At 49.6% G+C, this 16,035-nt stretch overlaps 4 protein-coding genes across 4 annotated transcripts, besides 2 other annotated features; 1 reads left to right on the top strand and 3 right to left on the bottom strand.

Moving 5' to 3' along the window:
* Positions 1 to 236: 236 nt before the first annotated feature.
* NFIA_022540 (3-deoxy-7-phosphoheptulonate synthase) lies at positions 237 to 1,556 on the top strand (the record flags this gene model as incomplete). Its single annotated transcript, XM_001265439.1, has 4 exons — positions 237 to 242; positions 310 to 364; positions 428 to 1,333; positions 1,393 to 1,556. 4 exons carry the CDS (start codon positions 237 to 239, stop codon positions 1,554 to 1,556), a joined length of 1,131 nt encoding a protein of 376 aa, XP_001265440.1.
* Positions 1,557 to 2,706: 1,150 nt separating this feature from the next.
* On the bottom strand, positions 2,707 to 4,824 carry NFIA_022530 (F-box protein; the record flags this gene model as incomplete). Its single annotated transcript, XM_001265438.1, has 1 exon — positions 2,707 to 4,824. One exon carries the CDS (start codon positions 4,822 to 4,824, stop codon positions 2,707 to 2,709), a length of 2,118 nt encoding a protein of 705 aa, XP_001265439.1.
* Positions 4,825 to 7,479: 2,655 nt separating this feature from the next.
* Positions 7,480 to 10,164, bottom strand: NFIA_022520 (putative DUF221 domain protein; the record flags this gene model as incomplete). Its single annotated transcript, XM_001265437.1, has 4 exons — positions 7,480 to 8,480; positions 8,536 to 9,703; positions 9,767 to 9,931; positions 9,988 to 10,164. The coding sequence occupies 4 exons, from the start codon at positions 10,162 to 10,164 to the stop codon at positions 7,480 to 7,482; spliced, it is 2,511 nt and encodes an 836-aa protein (XP_001265438.1).
* A 366-nt stretch (positions 10,165 to 10,530) lies between these two features.
* Positions 10,531 to 10,562: a microsatellite.
* Positions 10,532 to 10,562: a microsatellite.
* A 174-nt stretch (positions 10,563 to 10,736) lies between these two features.
* NFIA_022510 (putative glycogen debranching enzyme Gdb1) lies at positions 10,737 to 15,468 on the bottom strand (the record flags this gene model as incomplete). The annotated part of the gene is made up of 3 exons (XM_001265436.1): positions 10,737 to 10,805; positions 10,868 to 15,194; positions 15,251 to 15,468. 3 exons carry the CDS (start codon positions 15,466 to 15,468, stop codon positions 10,737 to 10,739), a joined length of 4,614 nt encoding a protein of 1,537 aa, XP_001265437.1.
* Between the last annotated feature and the right edge of the window lie 567 nt (positions 15,469 to 16,035).

Raw genomic sequence — 16,035 nt, 5'->3', positions numbered from 1 at the left:
CAGCAGGACAAGCAAGGAAGGGCACCCAAGACGTGGAAATTTTTGAGTCAGTGTGAAATTCGGGGATTAAGCTGGTCTTCAAAAATTGAGGCGGGCTCTGTTTCTTTCAATTCACGTCTCAAATAACCTACAGGCGACTCGGACTGCTCCATCCCTCTATCCCTTTCCCTTTACCCCTCTCTTAATCACCTTTATCATTATCACTGTGAGACGCTTAATTTACCCCGCCGCCCGCCATGTCTGTGAGTCGTAGTCCCAACCAAGCTTGTTGTCTCCTATGTAACGAGGAAGCTCATTCAAGCTTTATAGTTCTTCATCGAAAACCCTAATGTAGGGAACAATGACCACCTCGAAGATTCGCGGAGTATGTTCCTTTTTGCTCCGATCTCCACGACCTTCATTGACGAGCTTTTTTGCAAATGAATAGTTCGAGGATACAACCCCCTCACACCTCCTAACCTCCTGCAACATGAAATCGCCATGACAGATAAGTCCAGGCAAACAGTACTGGAAGCTCGTCGAGAGGCTGTTGCGATTGTCCATGGCACAGATACCGACAAGCAGCGCTTGCTGGTCGTTATCGGGCCATGCTCGATTCACGACCCCGACATGGCGCTCGAATACTGCGATCGGCTTCTGAAAATGAAGGAGAAATACAATGACGAATTGCTGATCGTGATGCGCGCCTACCTCGAGAAGCCCCGCACAACAGTTGGATGGAAGGGTCTCATCAACGATCCCGATATCGACAACAGCTTCAAGATCAACAAGGGTCTGCGCACCTCGCGCCAGCTCTTTGTCGATTTGACCAACAAGGGCATGCCCATCGCCAGTGAGATGCTGGATACAATTTCTCCTCAGTTCCTTGCCGATTGTCTCTCTGTCGGTGCGGTTGGCGCGCGGACAACCGAGTCGCAGGTCCACCGTGAATTGGCCTCCGGTCTTTCTTTCCCCGTCGGTTTCAAGAACGGTACCGATGGCTCGTTAGACGTTGCTGTGGATGCCATTGGATCTGTCAAGCACCCTCATCACTTCCTTTCAGTCACAAAGCCTGGTGTTGCCGCCATTGTTGGCACCGTGGGCAATCCCGACTGTTTCGTCATCCTCCGTGGTGGAAAGAAGGGCCCAAACTACGACGCTCAGAGCATCGCCGAAGCCAAGGCTAAGTTGACCTCTAAAGGTCTGCCTCCTCGTCTCATGGTCGACTGCAGCCATGGCAACTCGCAGAAGAACCACAAGAATCAACCCAAGGTTGCTACCGTTTTGGCCGAGCAGATTGCCGCGGGAGAGACCGCTATTATGGGTGTCATGATCGAAAGCAATATCAATGAGGGTAAGCTGCTGTTCACGTAGTGTGAGACCTGAACTCCAGTTAACTAACTCGCGATTTAGGTAACCAAAAGGTTCCTCCTGAGGGCAAGGCGGGTCTCAAGTACGGTGTCAGTATCACAGATGCTTGCATCAATTGGGAGGACTCGGAAGCTGTCCTCGAAACCCTCGCACAGGCCGTGCGTGCCCGGAGAGAAAATCTCGCTGTCAATGGAGCTTCTCACTAATTTATGACCTTCTGCGTATTTTCTTTTCTCGTTGGCCCTCATTGGCCCTTTCAACAAAAGCATTAGATACATCGGTGCGGGCGATGCTTGATGAAAATAGCGTTGTCCACAAAGTCTGTTTCGGGTTTACATACTTGAGCTATTTAATTCAATGGCGCTATGAAGCCTTCCTTTTTCCTTGTCCCTTCTGAAATACAATGAACGCTAGCTACCTCAAGAGAGCTTCTGCTTCCGGTCTCGGCTACCTGCCATTCATAACTTGATAGCGTGCATTAGACCACAGAGGCTCCTGTGATCCTTGACCTTCGATTCCTCTACGGGTTCGAGTACAGGAATGACACTTTTCTTGACTTCCTATCTGCTATCACTACTATCAGTTCAGAGGGGTCATCTGTGAATAATGAACTTCCAAGCCCGATTGAGGATCGACTGGAGCTATCCACTGAATACCAGGAAAGCCAACATGCTCATGCGACCGGGCCTTCTGATGTAGTAATCAAAGGACATTGAACCCCAGCGCATGCAACGTCATCTGGTCTTTCATGGCCCATTGGATCAGTTCAAAAACGTCGGACCCCGACCATTCGGATGCCGAATATTGCCCACTACCTGTTTGGGATCAGGGAGGATGCTGACGCAGCAAACCCCAGGCTTGAGATTATTAAAGGTATCACGCACATTGTCAGTATTCCTCCTCGTTAGAGGCATAGTTTATTATTCATATCGCCATAGAGAGTTACTTAAATGCAGAATTCTGGCGCAGAGTGATTAGATATTCCTCCCAGACCGTCACATTTATGAGCATCTTATATTGCGAAGAGGGTTCAGATACATCTCCAGGGGTCGCTTGCTTGGATCCCCCCTTCCCTTCCTGCACGCCCCCCACCTCCCCCAAAGCGGAAAAATAAGCAAGAGATGATATGGATCGAGATGTACTCTAGGAGCGTTCGCTTGTTTGAGTTACGAGGGCCTTTGTTGCTAACATACTCTTGGACTTTAACAGGTAATTCAAAGTATTAATGCTAACTAAGACCGAAGTCGAGTGATATAGACGGGTATAGATTATAGACCAAATGCATGCGCCGCGCTATGTTGTTTCCCCAAAAAATTGAATTCAATCCACCGCTGAACGCTCTTCCATGTTTACTTCTCAAGCACAAGCACCGTCCACCTCGCGCTGGCCCGGCTCGGGGATCTTGAAATCCACGATGCACGCGGCAAAGGATGGGCGGCGTGCAGCAGCGCCGGGAAGCGCTGGGGGTAGAATATTGTTCGTAGGCACGTATCCCTCATGTAAGAACCGCGGTAACCGACAAATGGCAGACTGCTGACCACCAAAGTCCTCCCGGGAATCAGATGATTTGCGCTTGCTCGAGGATTCTGAAGTCAACAACCCGGAGTCCGTTCTGTCCACCCATTGAGCCGAGGCGATATTGCCATCAGCATCAACGGTTAATGACTTGCAAGGAATGCTAGAACTCTGCTGATTGCTTGAGCTAAAGGTGTCGATATCGATGATGTTTGTTTCACCGTTAGCACCAAAGGCCCAGACTCGCGCACCTCCAGAGGCAGACTGAAGAGCCAGTTCGACCACATTTTCTATACGTGCAATCTCCTTGCCATAGATCTTGAACGGCCACATCATCACTGTTGGTCGCCAGCTGACACTGAGAAGGAACTCCCAGTCGCCGCTCTGGTCTTGCACAAGACTGTCCCGTCGCTTTGCTGACCGCGAATTGTCGAGGAAAAAGTCCCTTGCTAGATCACTGTCTCCCATGACACCGTCTCCTTGTCTCTCACGCTCTTTCCGGATGACATTGTACACATCCATAGGTACCGAGTATAGTACGATCCGATCGCCATACGCAGCGACCACGCGCAATCCCCAGTCCAGGTTCCATCCTGAAGCAAAGACTGTAGGAGCCAGATCATCCTTAGAAACATTAAGGCAATCCTTCTCAAACGGTGGCACACAGACAAGTGCCTGTGTTAAGCTTGTCGGTCCACCGATAGGCGCGTCAGAGCCGATACAAAGTAGACCTGTGCGGGGCTCAATGAACAGGATATGCAATCCATCGTTGATTGGGATAGCTCGATAATGGTGACAATGGGTTGCCCTCACAACACTCAGACTGTCGTTGTTTGAAGGAGTCCATCGAGTAAGGGATTGTACGTCAGTCAGAAGGTGAAATTGGCAAGAGGCACGCCTTTCCCCGTACGACACTTTGTGGCACTCGCAGCCTGGCATCCCTGGTCCAGCCAGTGATGAGATGAGCCGCATTTCCATGGATGTTTCCGGCCGTTGGGGAAGGAAGTGTAGTATCTCCGATGGTTGCGACATGGGAAACCGCTTTCTCCGGTTCTCTTTTGTCTTCTCGTCAACCCAATGCAGCTCAATGCCAGTACCGGAGCCAAAAGCAACGCATCCACGGCCCGGACAGATCGAGACGCTCCGGGGAGGATCTTCTGGGGAGCAGACATCGCGGAAATAGTGGATAAATGATGGATCCAAGGATTGCATGGCTTCTGGTTGCGCAGAGGAACGTTCATTTGATGCATTCAAGTCACAAACAAATCCCAAACGGTCACGTAGCAATGCCGCAATCACAATTTTCGGAGTACTGGTGTCGATACTAGCTGATATTACCTCGACAGGACAGATGATGCTGGTAACTGGAGCAATATCCAAATCTGTCAAAACGTCCATTGTTGTAGACACATCGCTTCCAGATTTCCGCGAGAGTAGATGATACACGTATATCATGCGGCCGGAGGTAACGAGAAGATAGTTGGCACACTTGCTGACATGGAATCTCGACGTGGCCAGAGGCCTCGAATCAGGGTTCATGACACTGCCAGCAACTGCATGGGGTGCAGAAACCCGGTGTTTCACGAGAGACTGTCCCTGAGATAGTCGAGAGAAATCAACGACCCCCGTTGTTAAAAAGCCAGCTCTTTCCACATTAGACTTGCGACCAGACAAGATACATTCAGTCGCAAATCTCCTGCTCATTCTCCACACCAGACTCTGCTCGCTTGCGGAAGGATCAACGCGGTAATTGTGGCAGTCCTGTTTCCAGGCGTCCCACCATCCTGCCCGCTTCAGCATGCTCTCCAGCAAGTTCTTATCGAGACTGGCACGCATCCATTGAGAACACGTTCGCCGAGCATTGTCGAAATCTCGCGGATTAAGCAAATAAAAGATTTGCAGCAGAATCTCTGGCGGCGTAATGTTTGCTGCAGGTCGGGAGAGCATTGTTGACGTCATTTTGCTAGATCAGATACCTTGGAGGCGTGTGAGAGACCGATCCTTCTGATACTGATCCGAGCAGGGGACGTGCGATTAATGTGATGTCGTGCTGGAGCCCCGGACTGACTTCTAACGACTCCGGACTTGGAGTCGTCAGCAGAGCTTTGGTTGATTGCAATTCAATTGCTGATGTCAGTTGTTGAGAATATAGTGTCAAGCGAGGCTTCACAGCTGTCGCATCCGAGAGGCAATCAGCACAAGTGCCCTACGAGTGCAAAAGGGCTGCTTCACAAAGGCTGGACGTAGGAAGCTCGGTACCCTTTCCACTTAGGCTAACTTGCCACAACCGCCCTTTCTCAAAATGTTCAGCAAGCGTTGACCTTCCAGCAGGTGGCAACAGGTCGAAGTTGTTAGCGCAACTGAAGACCCGCGGAAATTGAACAGGCAGGCAAATGCTCTATACAATTGCGAACAGGCTGGTTGTCGAGCAGAAGAAATTTAGATAAGAGCTGAGTATAAGAGGCAAATCCAAAATATCTGCATAAACGCGCTAGATAAGATTTCTATTGTTCGCCTCCGAGGACCATGGATGGGCATAAATATTTCCCGAGGGAACCGTTCTGACGTCGGCGCCAGGCCTCCAGAACACCAACAAGCAATGGACATATTTGCGTGTCTAGAGTCATCGTATAGGGAGCCAACCTTGTTCGAAATGCTGGAGAAGTGGAGTACCGAGTGTGAGATAGCCCGGATAGTGGAGCCAGTCAGTCCATGATTACCATCCCATGGCGAGAACGGGAACTAAAATTCTGCGTAATCCGGTCATGAACTTGGGGTGGCATCGCTCATCCCAGGAAAGCGTTGGATGAATCATGGAAGAGCTGTCTGGGGCGAATCAGTACAGCACCCGGCAAACCTCAAAACTCAGATAGACCGGAAGGCCAACTGGAAGGCTAGGACGATCCTGGGCGGGTCTCGTAGAAGGCGAAAATAGGTCAACTTAGTTCATCACTTAATAATCCGCATCGCCGTACCTGCACACATCTAATCCAATTCCTGCAATCTCCTCTGATCAGCTTACCTGACCGGCAAAAATAATTGATGGAAAGTACTCCGTACCATCTTGGATGAGTCGTCAACGGCGATGATTTGCTGGTATGCTTCCGATGAGCCAATAACTGGTTCAGGGGCCACGAATCAACCCCGAGATGGCAAATCGATGCCTGACCGTCCCAGCGTGCGATCAAAGTGCGAGAATAAGCCGAGGAAACCGCAGCGTAAACTCGGACGGACGTATGCGCATCGGGAAGGTATGAGGCTTGTCGAAGTCAAGACAATAACGGTCCAGAACGAGTTCGTCTAGGCACTATCCCGAGACCCGGAGCCATTGTTGATCACTTGATCACATTTGGCATATTCTAGAACAGAGTCAATATATTCCCATATCACAGTCGTAGTTATCAGCAGGAGGCTGGAAACAATATTGCTTATGATGGTCCGATATTGTGCATGCTGCAGCGATGGTTCTGGAATTTCATGCGGCTTGTCCACGTGCTCTCCCTCAGCGCCTGGCCTGGGGCTTCAGGCATTGCGTCTACCTATGGTATACTATGTACAACATCGGCCAACATAGGTACAATACTTCGTAGGGATGCGAGAGTGAAACTCAGTTCCATTCATTCAGCCATTCAATAAGCCAATAGCCACGTTCTTTTCCATTATCAAACTCAATTATGCTCTCATCGATTATGCATAACGACTTCGGAAGAATGAAGCCATTCTATTCATACCTGGTTTACCCGCTGCGCAGGAAGGCACCTTCTCTCAATGGAAGATTCCACTAGTAGAAGCAGAAGGAATGCGATAATTGACCATAGTTCATCTCCGGCCTTGCCTAAAAATCCTCCTAAAATAGCCAGAAGCCATGTCTCAGTTCGCTATACTTGTGAGTGCCCGACGTAGCGTCAAACCCAAGGCGACTGCGTCTCCGAGGTATAATCAAAGATATTCTACCGTACCTGTTCATTTTGGGGTGTGGACAGTGAGAATTCATTTGCGGGCTTCGAGCCGCCCACCGTCATTCTTCGGAATGAGTAGGTACATGTGGCAGTGTAGAATCCTCCTACACGCCTTTACATTGCATGGGTTCGAGTAGTAATGTTACATCTAGTCTAAATGGCTATTCTGGAGACTTCTGATGAAAGAGAAACAGACAGCGAGATAGACATCAACTGACTTGGTGTAAGAACCATCATATATGTAAAGATAAGAGCAGGCGATAGGAGCATGTGGTCAACGTGGACAAACAATAACGAGTACAGTACAGTTGTCTAGAGAGTGTGCGTAAAGAGTGAATCGCTGTAGTGAGAATAGCTGGACTGAAAAACAGGAAAAAGCAATATCAAAGCATGGGTCTTGCATAAAGAGTGAAATCCAAAGAGCCACCAGAAATCATTAGAGTCTCCATAATCTCACAGAAAGGTATCGCGGTCATTCATCATGAATTCATGAAGGTTGCAACAAAATCGAGAAACAGCTGGGTTAATAAAGTGAACATTACATATGGTATGGCATCTATAAGTGCAAGAAAAGAAACGAAGCTGGGCAGTTTGGCTGCTTAGATGAGTCGATGAAAGCCTGGTCGAGCCCGAAGGTTGGACAGTGCCGACTGGGTTAGACCGCGGAACCATTGCCGTTACGTGCCTCATGCGCGTCAAAAGCCCCCTGATATTCACGAACAGCGGAGTGTCCTGGGAGCCAGGCATCATCCAGAGGTAAAATGAGACTCGGATTGACATACTTCTTCAATCTCAGGCCGAGCTGTTGTCCGCCGATCTGTATAGGAAGAGCGTCACGTTCAAGTCCAGAAGGAGGCGAGAAGGTTGACGACGGGGAAGGCGAGATATCCCCGCCCCCAGGACGATTACGGTCGATGCTCTTCAATGCAATGAACTTCATTAGGGGTTCGTAGTGCTGCGCAAAAAAGTAGCTGAACCAAAGAGTCGCTCCAAGAAGGGGTACGAGCAGCAACGACCGAGTTATCGCTCTGCGCAGAGCGAGTACGCCGATAACGGCCAGCTGGAAGACAATCAAGCCCAAAAACACTCGACTGCAGATCATCGGCCAAGCTCGTCCGGTAGAGTGTTGCTGGTGATCCATAGCGTACAGTAGCTGGTATTTGTAAATGAATTTGCCGATAGTAAAGTAGACCAGCCCAAAAAGACAGATCAGCCAGGAGCTTGGGAAAACACTATACACCACGCAAATGATCAAAATAAGGATTGTCTGCGGAATGGAGTATCCATAGCTGAACGTTGGGGGGGTTTGCAGCTCAGCATAATCGCGCGGTGTTTTGGCACTGAGGAAGAAGAAGGGATATAATGCAACACTTCCGAACTCCAGGAGTCGGAAGGGAAATAGTCCCAGACCTTGTAGAATGATTAAGTTGATGTAAAAAGGTGCGAAAGACTCGAGAGACTTGGCCAAAGCAAATGCGATGGCGGTTGCATCCTTGAAAGCGTCTCGAAGTGTTTCCCAAAACTGGTAGAATGTTGTCGCTGTACCGAAAACAGTGAAAATTAGGAAGAGGTTGAAGAATGAGAAGAAGAAGTTCTTCGATATGACAGAGAGCTCGATATCGCCCCGCGACACCATACCCTGCTGGTTCGAGAGCCCTGTAATATGGTCAGTTAATCAAGTGCTCACTGGCCAAGGAAAGAGTAAACATACAATTGTATAGGTAAGGGACAGCAACCGTCAACAGCGAGAGGACCAAGGTTGGAAGACCTGTCTGCACCAGCGAACTCAAAATAGGGTTTCGAGCCAGGGCCTCAGCAAGCTGAGGAAACACCTTATGCAATGTCTCAAGTTCCAGCAGATAAGCGACGGGAATCAAAAGCACCGACCAGAAAACAGTCAGAAAACTGATGACCCCTGTAATGAACCATGACTGCATCATCCGTCTGGGGCGAGAAACATAGGTGTTCTTCCACACAACGTCCGCTGGGGCTGGTGCCAGCCTTGCGAACAATTGCATGGGATGCGGATCAAGAATCGCTTGAACGACCATCTGAGAGGAAGCGATAGATTCCATTGTCACGAACGCCATTTCCGTGGGCGGGTATTCCTTTTCACGAGCAGCCTGGATCTTCTCGTCTATCCTTCGAAGTTTCTCCTCGTAGTAATCAATCGCGTCGACGTTCCTGTACCTCAACTTCAGCGGCCCGTACCAAAGTCGGATTGTTGGTCGCTTCTGGACATGTTCAGAAATATGTGCCCTCCCACTTTCAGAAAGAAGCTGTGTGTGCTCGCTATCCCCATCCGACAACAGACTGGAACCTCGAGGTTGCTGGCGCGTCAAAGAAATCGAGTTTTCGGAGTGTTTCGGTCGTTTGTACCCCAAATGTTTAGTCCAGGCCCATTCTAAATTTCGCAAGATCTTTAAGCGTTCATCGATCAGATGATCAAGCTCGCGCCAGTCGCGGCACAAAGTGACACTCTCCACGTTTCCAACTCGCAACCCTTCCATAAATTCCTTGATCTTCTCTTCAGATGCCAATTCCTTGGGTATGCCTGAAAGACGGATAGTGCGATCCGTTGTACTGGTCTGACTGCCAAGATAGTATTGTCGGATGCTGATGATTTTGTTCGTCTCCTGAAGAAGCATGTATATCGCCAGACCGCTGAAGATATACGTGAAGACCACATACATCCACAAATAGTTCGGGTCCGAGATCAACTTCTTTTTTCCGTCCTTCCCGTCATCGCCATCGTCATGATCCCAATCCGGCATCCCGTATTTGCCGGTATACTTGAAATGAACTGGGCCGATTATAATGACGGCGAACACGAAGACAATACTAAGAAACCGGATTGCGAATTTGAAGAACGAGAGGAACTATCCCGGTGGTCCTCCGTTAGCCATAAAACAACACGTACTCAAAACCAGTAGCGCACTTACGACGAACGCATCCAGCCCCGCAGAATTGAGTACTTGTTCGTCCGTTATCCGAAACAGAACCGGCATCCAGCCAAAGAAGGTGTCAGGGAGTTCGGGCAAGTGAGAAGCAGCGCAGCGCTGTCGTCTCCGCGCAGCATACAGCTCCCTCCACTTCGGCCGTAAGATCTGTTCGCGATGCTCTGTTAGGAAGTAAATTGGACGCAAGGATCAATTCAACATACACAAAATGACATGAACGCGCTGAGCCCTAGTACCAGACTTATCACAAGCTGCGTGTATGTATCCCGCTGGTTCTTCGTCTGATCTGTCCATTTCCGCCCATGGTCCCCGGTCTCAGCTGCTGCTGCTGCTGCCGCGACCGTTCCCAGAGCCCTCACAGCGGACTCTGTGAGAGACATGGCTCTCGAGATGCACCAAGCGTGTGCTGAATTAATGTGTCGATCGTGGCGTTCACGTATACATACGGCACGCGGTTCTGTCCCAGCGGAAGTGGTTCGGGCAAAAGAGAGCTGACGTCAGGGGTGGAGTTTCGTATAGAGCACGATGTTGCGGTCTGGCTAGGGATGCAATCGCTCTGCAAAGAATCAATGCAGGTAAAGAAATACCGAGGAGTAGTCGCCTGTGTCTTAGCTGCCGTATCGAGGATCTCTGAGAATTTGAATCACGTTGGGCTTCTTTCTTTAAGCTCAAACAAAGCCATCGCCAAAGTTGTACTAGTGGGGATGATGAGTTGTGCAGACTACTTAGTCAGCAGATGGTGTTCGTAACTAACTAACTAACTTAACTAACTAACTAAGCAAGTACTATGCACACAAATAGTGCACAACTTTTATGAATGAGATAAACGCATGGGATCGAGAGTATCTTATATGGTATACGGATATCATAACTTTGTCTACTTCTAATATGCAAATGTTATATCCAATCCTCTTCAACAAATCATAAATCCCGAAGCTTCCCTCACAAAATGTCAAGAATGTCTGGAGGCGTCATAATATAGGTCAAGTAAGCAACCTGCCGACCATGACTGAGTGGGACACTGTACCAGAATTGTATTAGCTTTCATGTATAAAAGTACAGAAGGTACGGTAGGCGTCTTACAGAGTCTGCACAGTGAGCTCCGTTCTTGTTTGTAAGCTCTGTGAGGCCCTTCCATGGACTCTCCCTCAGCGCGCGCTTGCAACCCTCTAGGCGTCGAGTCACTTGTTGATACGCCTCCGTCCGTTCCTCTGCTGTCTTCCGGCGCTCAAGGTCAAAGTGCAGGAAAGCACGAAGAAAGAATCCCCGCTGCCAGACCCATTCGGGTCCCTGGTGGTAGTTCCTACCCTTGGCAGTCGCGAAATTGTCCGAGTCTTCCGAGTTGTTGTAATTGGGGTTATAGTTGAGATCGGATGGATCCAGAGTAGCGACACCGATGGGGCCGACAATGACAGAGTCTGCGAGAGCCAGAGCTCCCAACGCTTTCGACGGTGTGAAAAGGTCTGGAGACACAGTCATGGCAATGGGGAAATTGGCGCGGAGCTGATAGTCCTCATACGGCTTGCCGGATTTGTAAAGATCTTTGTAGATACCCCGGCGATTGACAATGCTGGGGTCAACATCATACTGACCATCTTCCTCGGGGCTTTCTGGGACATAATAGCAGCGTTCAAAGTTCTGCTTGATCTTCGCCGCCCATTCCTTGAAAGTGATCGACCTCCCTTCCGCAATGTCAACCTTGTCGTGTGGGTAGAGTCCGCGCTCATGCAAGCGGGAAACCCAAGTCAATGCGCTATAAAGCAGCCCGGTGATCTCGATTGCGGCACCATCGCGAGGTGTACCAGGAACGCCCTTGTTTCCCGCCTTTCCGCTTTCTCCCATCTTGTCTTGCCACGTACCGCAGTTGTGTTGACTACCACCGAAAATTATTCCCGTCTCCCAGTCGACTTTGACATCGATCTGGAAGCCTTCCGGCTTCATTTGCATGTCGAGATCAGGCCCGGCGTTGTGCTCTCGGAATGACAATCCATGCGCGTGTCGCTGGAGCACTTCTTGAATGACCTGCGAAATAGTCGAATGCTTTGAATATGCCCTAGGGTCATCATATGCAAACCAGGTATCGTCGTAAGGCACAAAGCGTCTGGCAACCGTCTCGTTCAAGATTTCAATGCCGTTGGGCGCCATTTTTGTGTAGTCCTGAATGGCCTGGAGGAAGAACCACACGGAATCCCGAGAATTGTACCGGGGTAACTTGCCACTACTTAGGAGGTTCGGGATCATGCCGTGTTTGAGTACACTGGCAAATGCTAGGATATGCTCCTTGGCGTCATCAAAACGGGCGGTGCAAAGAAAGAGGCCTCGAAGGGCTATGAAGATGTCACGGCCCCAGCATCTCGCCCAATCCACTGCAAAATGCGGAAGACCAGCTGCAAGACTGGGAACGGTCTTTGTAGGCCAAAGAGATGCGGATTTCACAATGCCAGTTACCTGCACACTGACCATGCCCAGTTGATGGATGAATTCCTGTCCCTGCCGTACATCGGGTCCCAGCAGCTGAACGCCACGCTTCCATGCAGCATTGTATGCTACCTGGATAATGATACCGAAGTACCTCGGTAACAGAAAGCTTGGTAAATCACGGACCGCCTGAAACTTCTCTTGCAACCATTTAGCAGGCTTCTCCAGTGCAGTGTATCCTTCCTTCTTTGCGGCTTTCTCCATGCGCCCGACGATGAAATCTAGAGCCCACTGGCCGTGACGGAGATGGTCGCAAAGTGGATGGCCTAGTGCGTTGTACCTGATGATATCTTCCAAGACGCTCCACCATCCCTGAAGACCGGCGTAGACCAACGGCCCATGGTTGGGGACGTTGTAGACCCCGTCCTGGCCTCCGCTCAAATCCCTTTCTTCCGCGTCACAGCGGTAAAGGACGAAATTGAGATCGACCAGACTAAGCTCTGCAAAAGCTTCGTCCGCTCCCTCAGAGATGTGGTTCTCCAAACCTGCTGCATGTTCAGCCTTGGCGATGGACGTCTCAAAGAGTGCGATAGATCCCGGAGCGAACGTATCGAGAACTGAAATAATGGTATCATCGCCTTGCTGTTCGGCCTTTGTGCCTTCGAATTTCCGAATCCGACTGGGCAGTCCTCGCAGGTGATCCTTATCCGATAGGATTTCTGCTCTCATGCTATCGCTCGCGTCTACTTCCAAGTTCCAAGTTCCGATGTGCTTGGCCTGCGTTCCAACGAGATGAGTGGGCGCAAGAACCGCATTAGTACTATGCCCCGGGAAAGCAGTGTGAGCGATCAGGAAAATCCCTCTGCGCGTTTTAGGATGCACTCTGTGAACGGTGATGTATTCTCCGTCATGGTGGATATGCGTTTCATCGTATCCCTCCACTCCCATCATCGTGTGAAGTTCATTCAACAGCTTCTTGACACTCCCAATTCCGCCGCTTTCACAGTCATGATGAACCTCGGCTGATTTCGAGAACTCCGAAAAGTATAGCCGCTTTTCGTGAACAAGGTCCACAAGTTTGGGATATATCTCGTCATAGCCCATGACGCTTCCGATGGCAGAGGCGCACATCGAAACCAGAGCAGCATTGGGTAATGTGTCTCTTGCATCACGTTTCTGTGCTGGTGTTTCGTTATCATGTGTACAATCCATGAAAAGTGCTTGAACAGGACAGGGACGAATATGAGAGATCTTTTCTCGATTCTGGTTGACCCCGGCGGAGGCAATCGCATGACTGCTTCCCGCTGACGGCAGCTCAACATCGAAACTGCCTATGGGACGGCCGCCATGACGATGGACCAACCGACTTAGCTCGCCGGTACTCCAGGCTTGCATAGCCTCGCGAATCAGAGCATTTATACCAAGCCGCTTAACAAAGATGTAGTCCGCTTCTTCGGACCCCGTAAAGAGCTCGGCAAAGACTGTAAGATTTGGTCGGACTTTACGCGCCTCATCCAACAGATATTCTGCAACTGCCAGTGGCGTTGAGTGGCAATTATCGATCCGGAAGCCGGAGAAGTATTTGGCCATAAGGCGGGTGTACTTAGTCATATAGTCCCAAAGGAAAGGATTGTCCTCAGGAGATGAGCCATATCTGAGCTTGACACAGTCGCCCCAAACAATGACTTCACGACGCAAATAGGCTTTTGAATCAGGACCAGCATTATCCCGCATAGCATCCGCATTCCAGATCCAGCCGTTGTTCACAAGGGCTAGTGCTTTGGGGCTATGCTTCTTTGTGATATCATTAAGAGGTAACCTGGTGAAGTAAGTTTCAATCAGAGGATTTTCGTCCGTGACAGGCCCAAGTTTCGGACCATGGTCGTCAATCCTGATGTACCTGATTCGGTTAAACAGTTGATTCATAATTTCAGAGACGTCTGCATTGTACTCCTCGTAGAATGGCAGATTGACCTCATCCAGTATAGTTGCCAGCGCCTTCTCAATCGAGGCAATATCGGAGTTTGAAGAGTCATACTTCCCGAACATAGTAGTCAGGATCAGAGACCCGAATTCAGGGTCAAGCGCTCTGCCGAACCGTCCCAAAACCTGCTTGATCGTGGGAATGGCATGTTGACGTACGAGATCTGCCTGCTGCTTCAAAGGCCAATCTTTGAATCCGCCGATATCCACTTCAGCATATTTCTTGGACGCGGAGTGTTTCAACCCAGAAGCTTTCCAGTTTTCTAGGATATGCCCAGCGTTGGCTTTGACATCAATGACATAGTACTCCCAGAGACGGATGCCACTGATTACCTTCTCTCGTAGTGCGGTCATGACAGCCAGCAAGTCATCCACGGTCTTAAATTCAGTGGGCAAACCTAGTTTCTCAAGGTCCTGACCGAACTTCAATAGAGCGGTGTCCAATTCTAAAGCCGCCTCAAGCCATGGTGCAGTTTCCACGCTATAACCAGCCTCTGGATGCTCCTCGAGCCACTTGCTATTATGAGCAGTGTGATTCCACACAACATCGGTCAATGACAGAAGTCCATATTCCTTCTCCATTTTCGAGATCATTTGCGCAACATCTACCTCACCGTTGGGAAAAGCACCGTCGTCGAACTGCAACTGGTCAAAGATACTATATGGAGAATTTGAAGCTCCGCGCTTCATCAACGGTGTAAAATGCACCATGTTGTAGTTGCGCTGGCTGATACCATTCAAGTGTCTGTCCCAATCCGTGGGATATTTGCCCATGAATTTAGACAACACGGAGAATATAGAGAGCGCATTGAGAGGCAAATCTTTACCACGAAGCGTCAACCTCGGTGCGACATCGACGTAGTAATCAGGTGTTCTCGCTGGTTCAGGGGTCGGAACAGGGCCGACAGAGAATTGAGGTAGGGGCGTGAATGTGGTGTGGAACAAAAAGGATCCAGGACAGGTAACAGGAATATCGATCTGGATATTCTTGTTGAAATCTGGCTCCAATCTGCGACACAATTAGGCATATGACGGGCTTCTTTTCAGGTCGGGACTTCTTCTGACCTGAAGCTCCGAAATACCGAGCGATCAAATGGCTTGCCAGTCTCGGGAATGTTCACCCATAGTGTTCCCTCCCTGCAAATCGAACTGCTTCCCTCTATCACGAAACGCAATAGATATGCAGGATTACTGGGCGGTGGGAGATATATATATCCCCCAGGTACATCTGGAGAGCCATCATCTTTCAAAGGGAGCAAGTAAACCTGCTGCGGAGAGGCCATTACTTCTGACAGTCACTTCGAGACCGTATTTGCTGATCCCGAATATCCTAACAGAACAGTCGCTCCGTGGGGTAGGTAGCCTCCGATGTTGGCCTGCGGAGAGTTGTCGGTGTACCGACTTGGGTTGATGACTCAGGATAGGCCACCGAGGAACACGTAATGAGCAAATTGAAAGGGATACAAGTGGAAAGTCAATTGCGGGAGAAAGGATGGGTGCAGCTTATCAACGATTCCACGGATGTGCCTGAAATCTGAAAGTCACTCAAAGCCCCGCGGGGGGCCGTGTGACATCATGCATCCAGCCATTCCCTGGCAGCGGGGAAAAACATTGAAGCCACAGGGTCTGGAACGAAACAACTCGATCCACGGACCTCCTCGACGTAGATCTCACCCCTAGATACTTGTTTAGGACTGTTAATGAACCAGGGGTTTATGCGGTTCTATGTCATGATAATAATAATAATATGAAGCAACTGATAAGAGATTTCCAGTCTCAAAGTAGAGAAGTGGAATCGTAGGTGACTAAAATTGAACCGTATTGCTTTCTATGCTCAACTTCCATCTGTT

This window comes from Aspergillus fischeri, genomic scaffold (assembly GCF_000149645.3).
Source record: "Aspergillus fischeri NRRL 181 1099437636249 genomic scaffold, whole genome shotgun sequence".
Classification (NCBI taxonomy): domain Eukaryota; kingdom Fungi; phylum Ascomycota; class Eurotiomycetes; order Eurotiales; family Aspergillaceae; genus Aspergillus; species Aspergillus fischeri.
The sequence above is the reverse complement of the archived record's forward strand: the minus strand, read 5'-3'. Positions and strand labels throughout refer to the sequence as shown.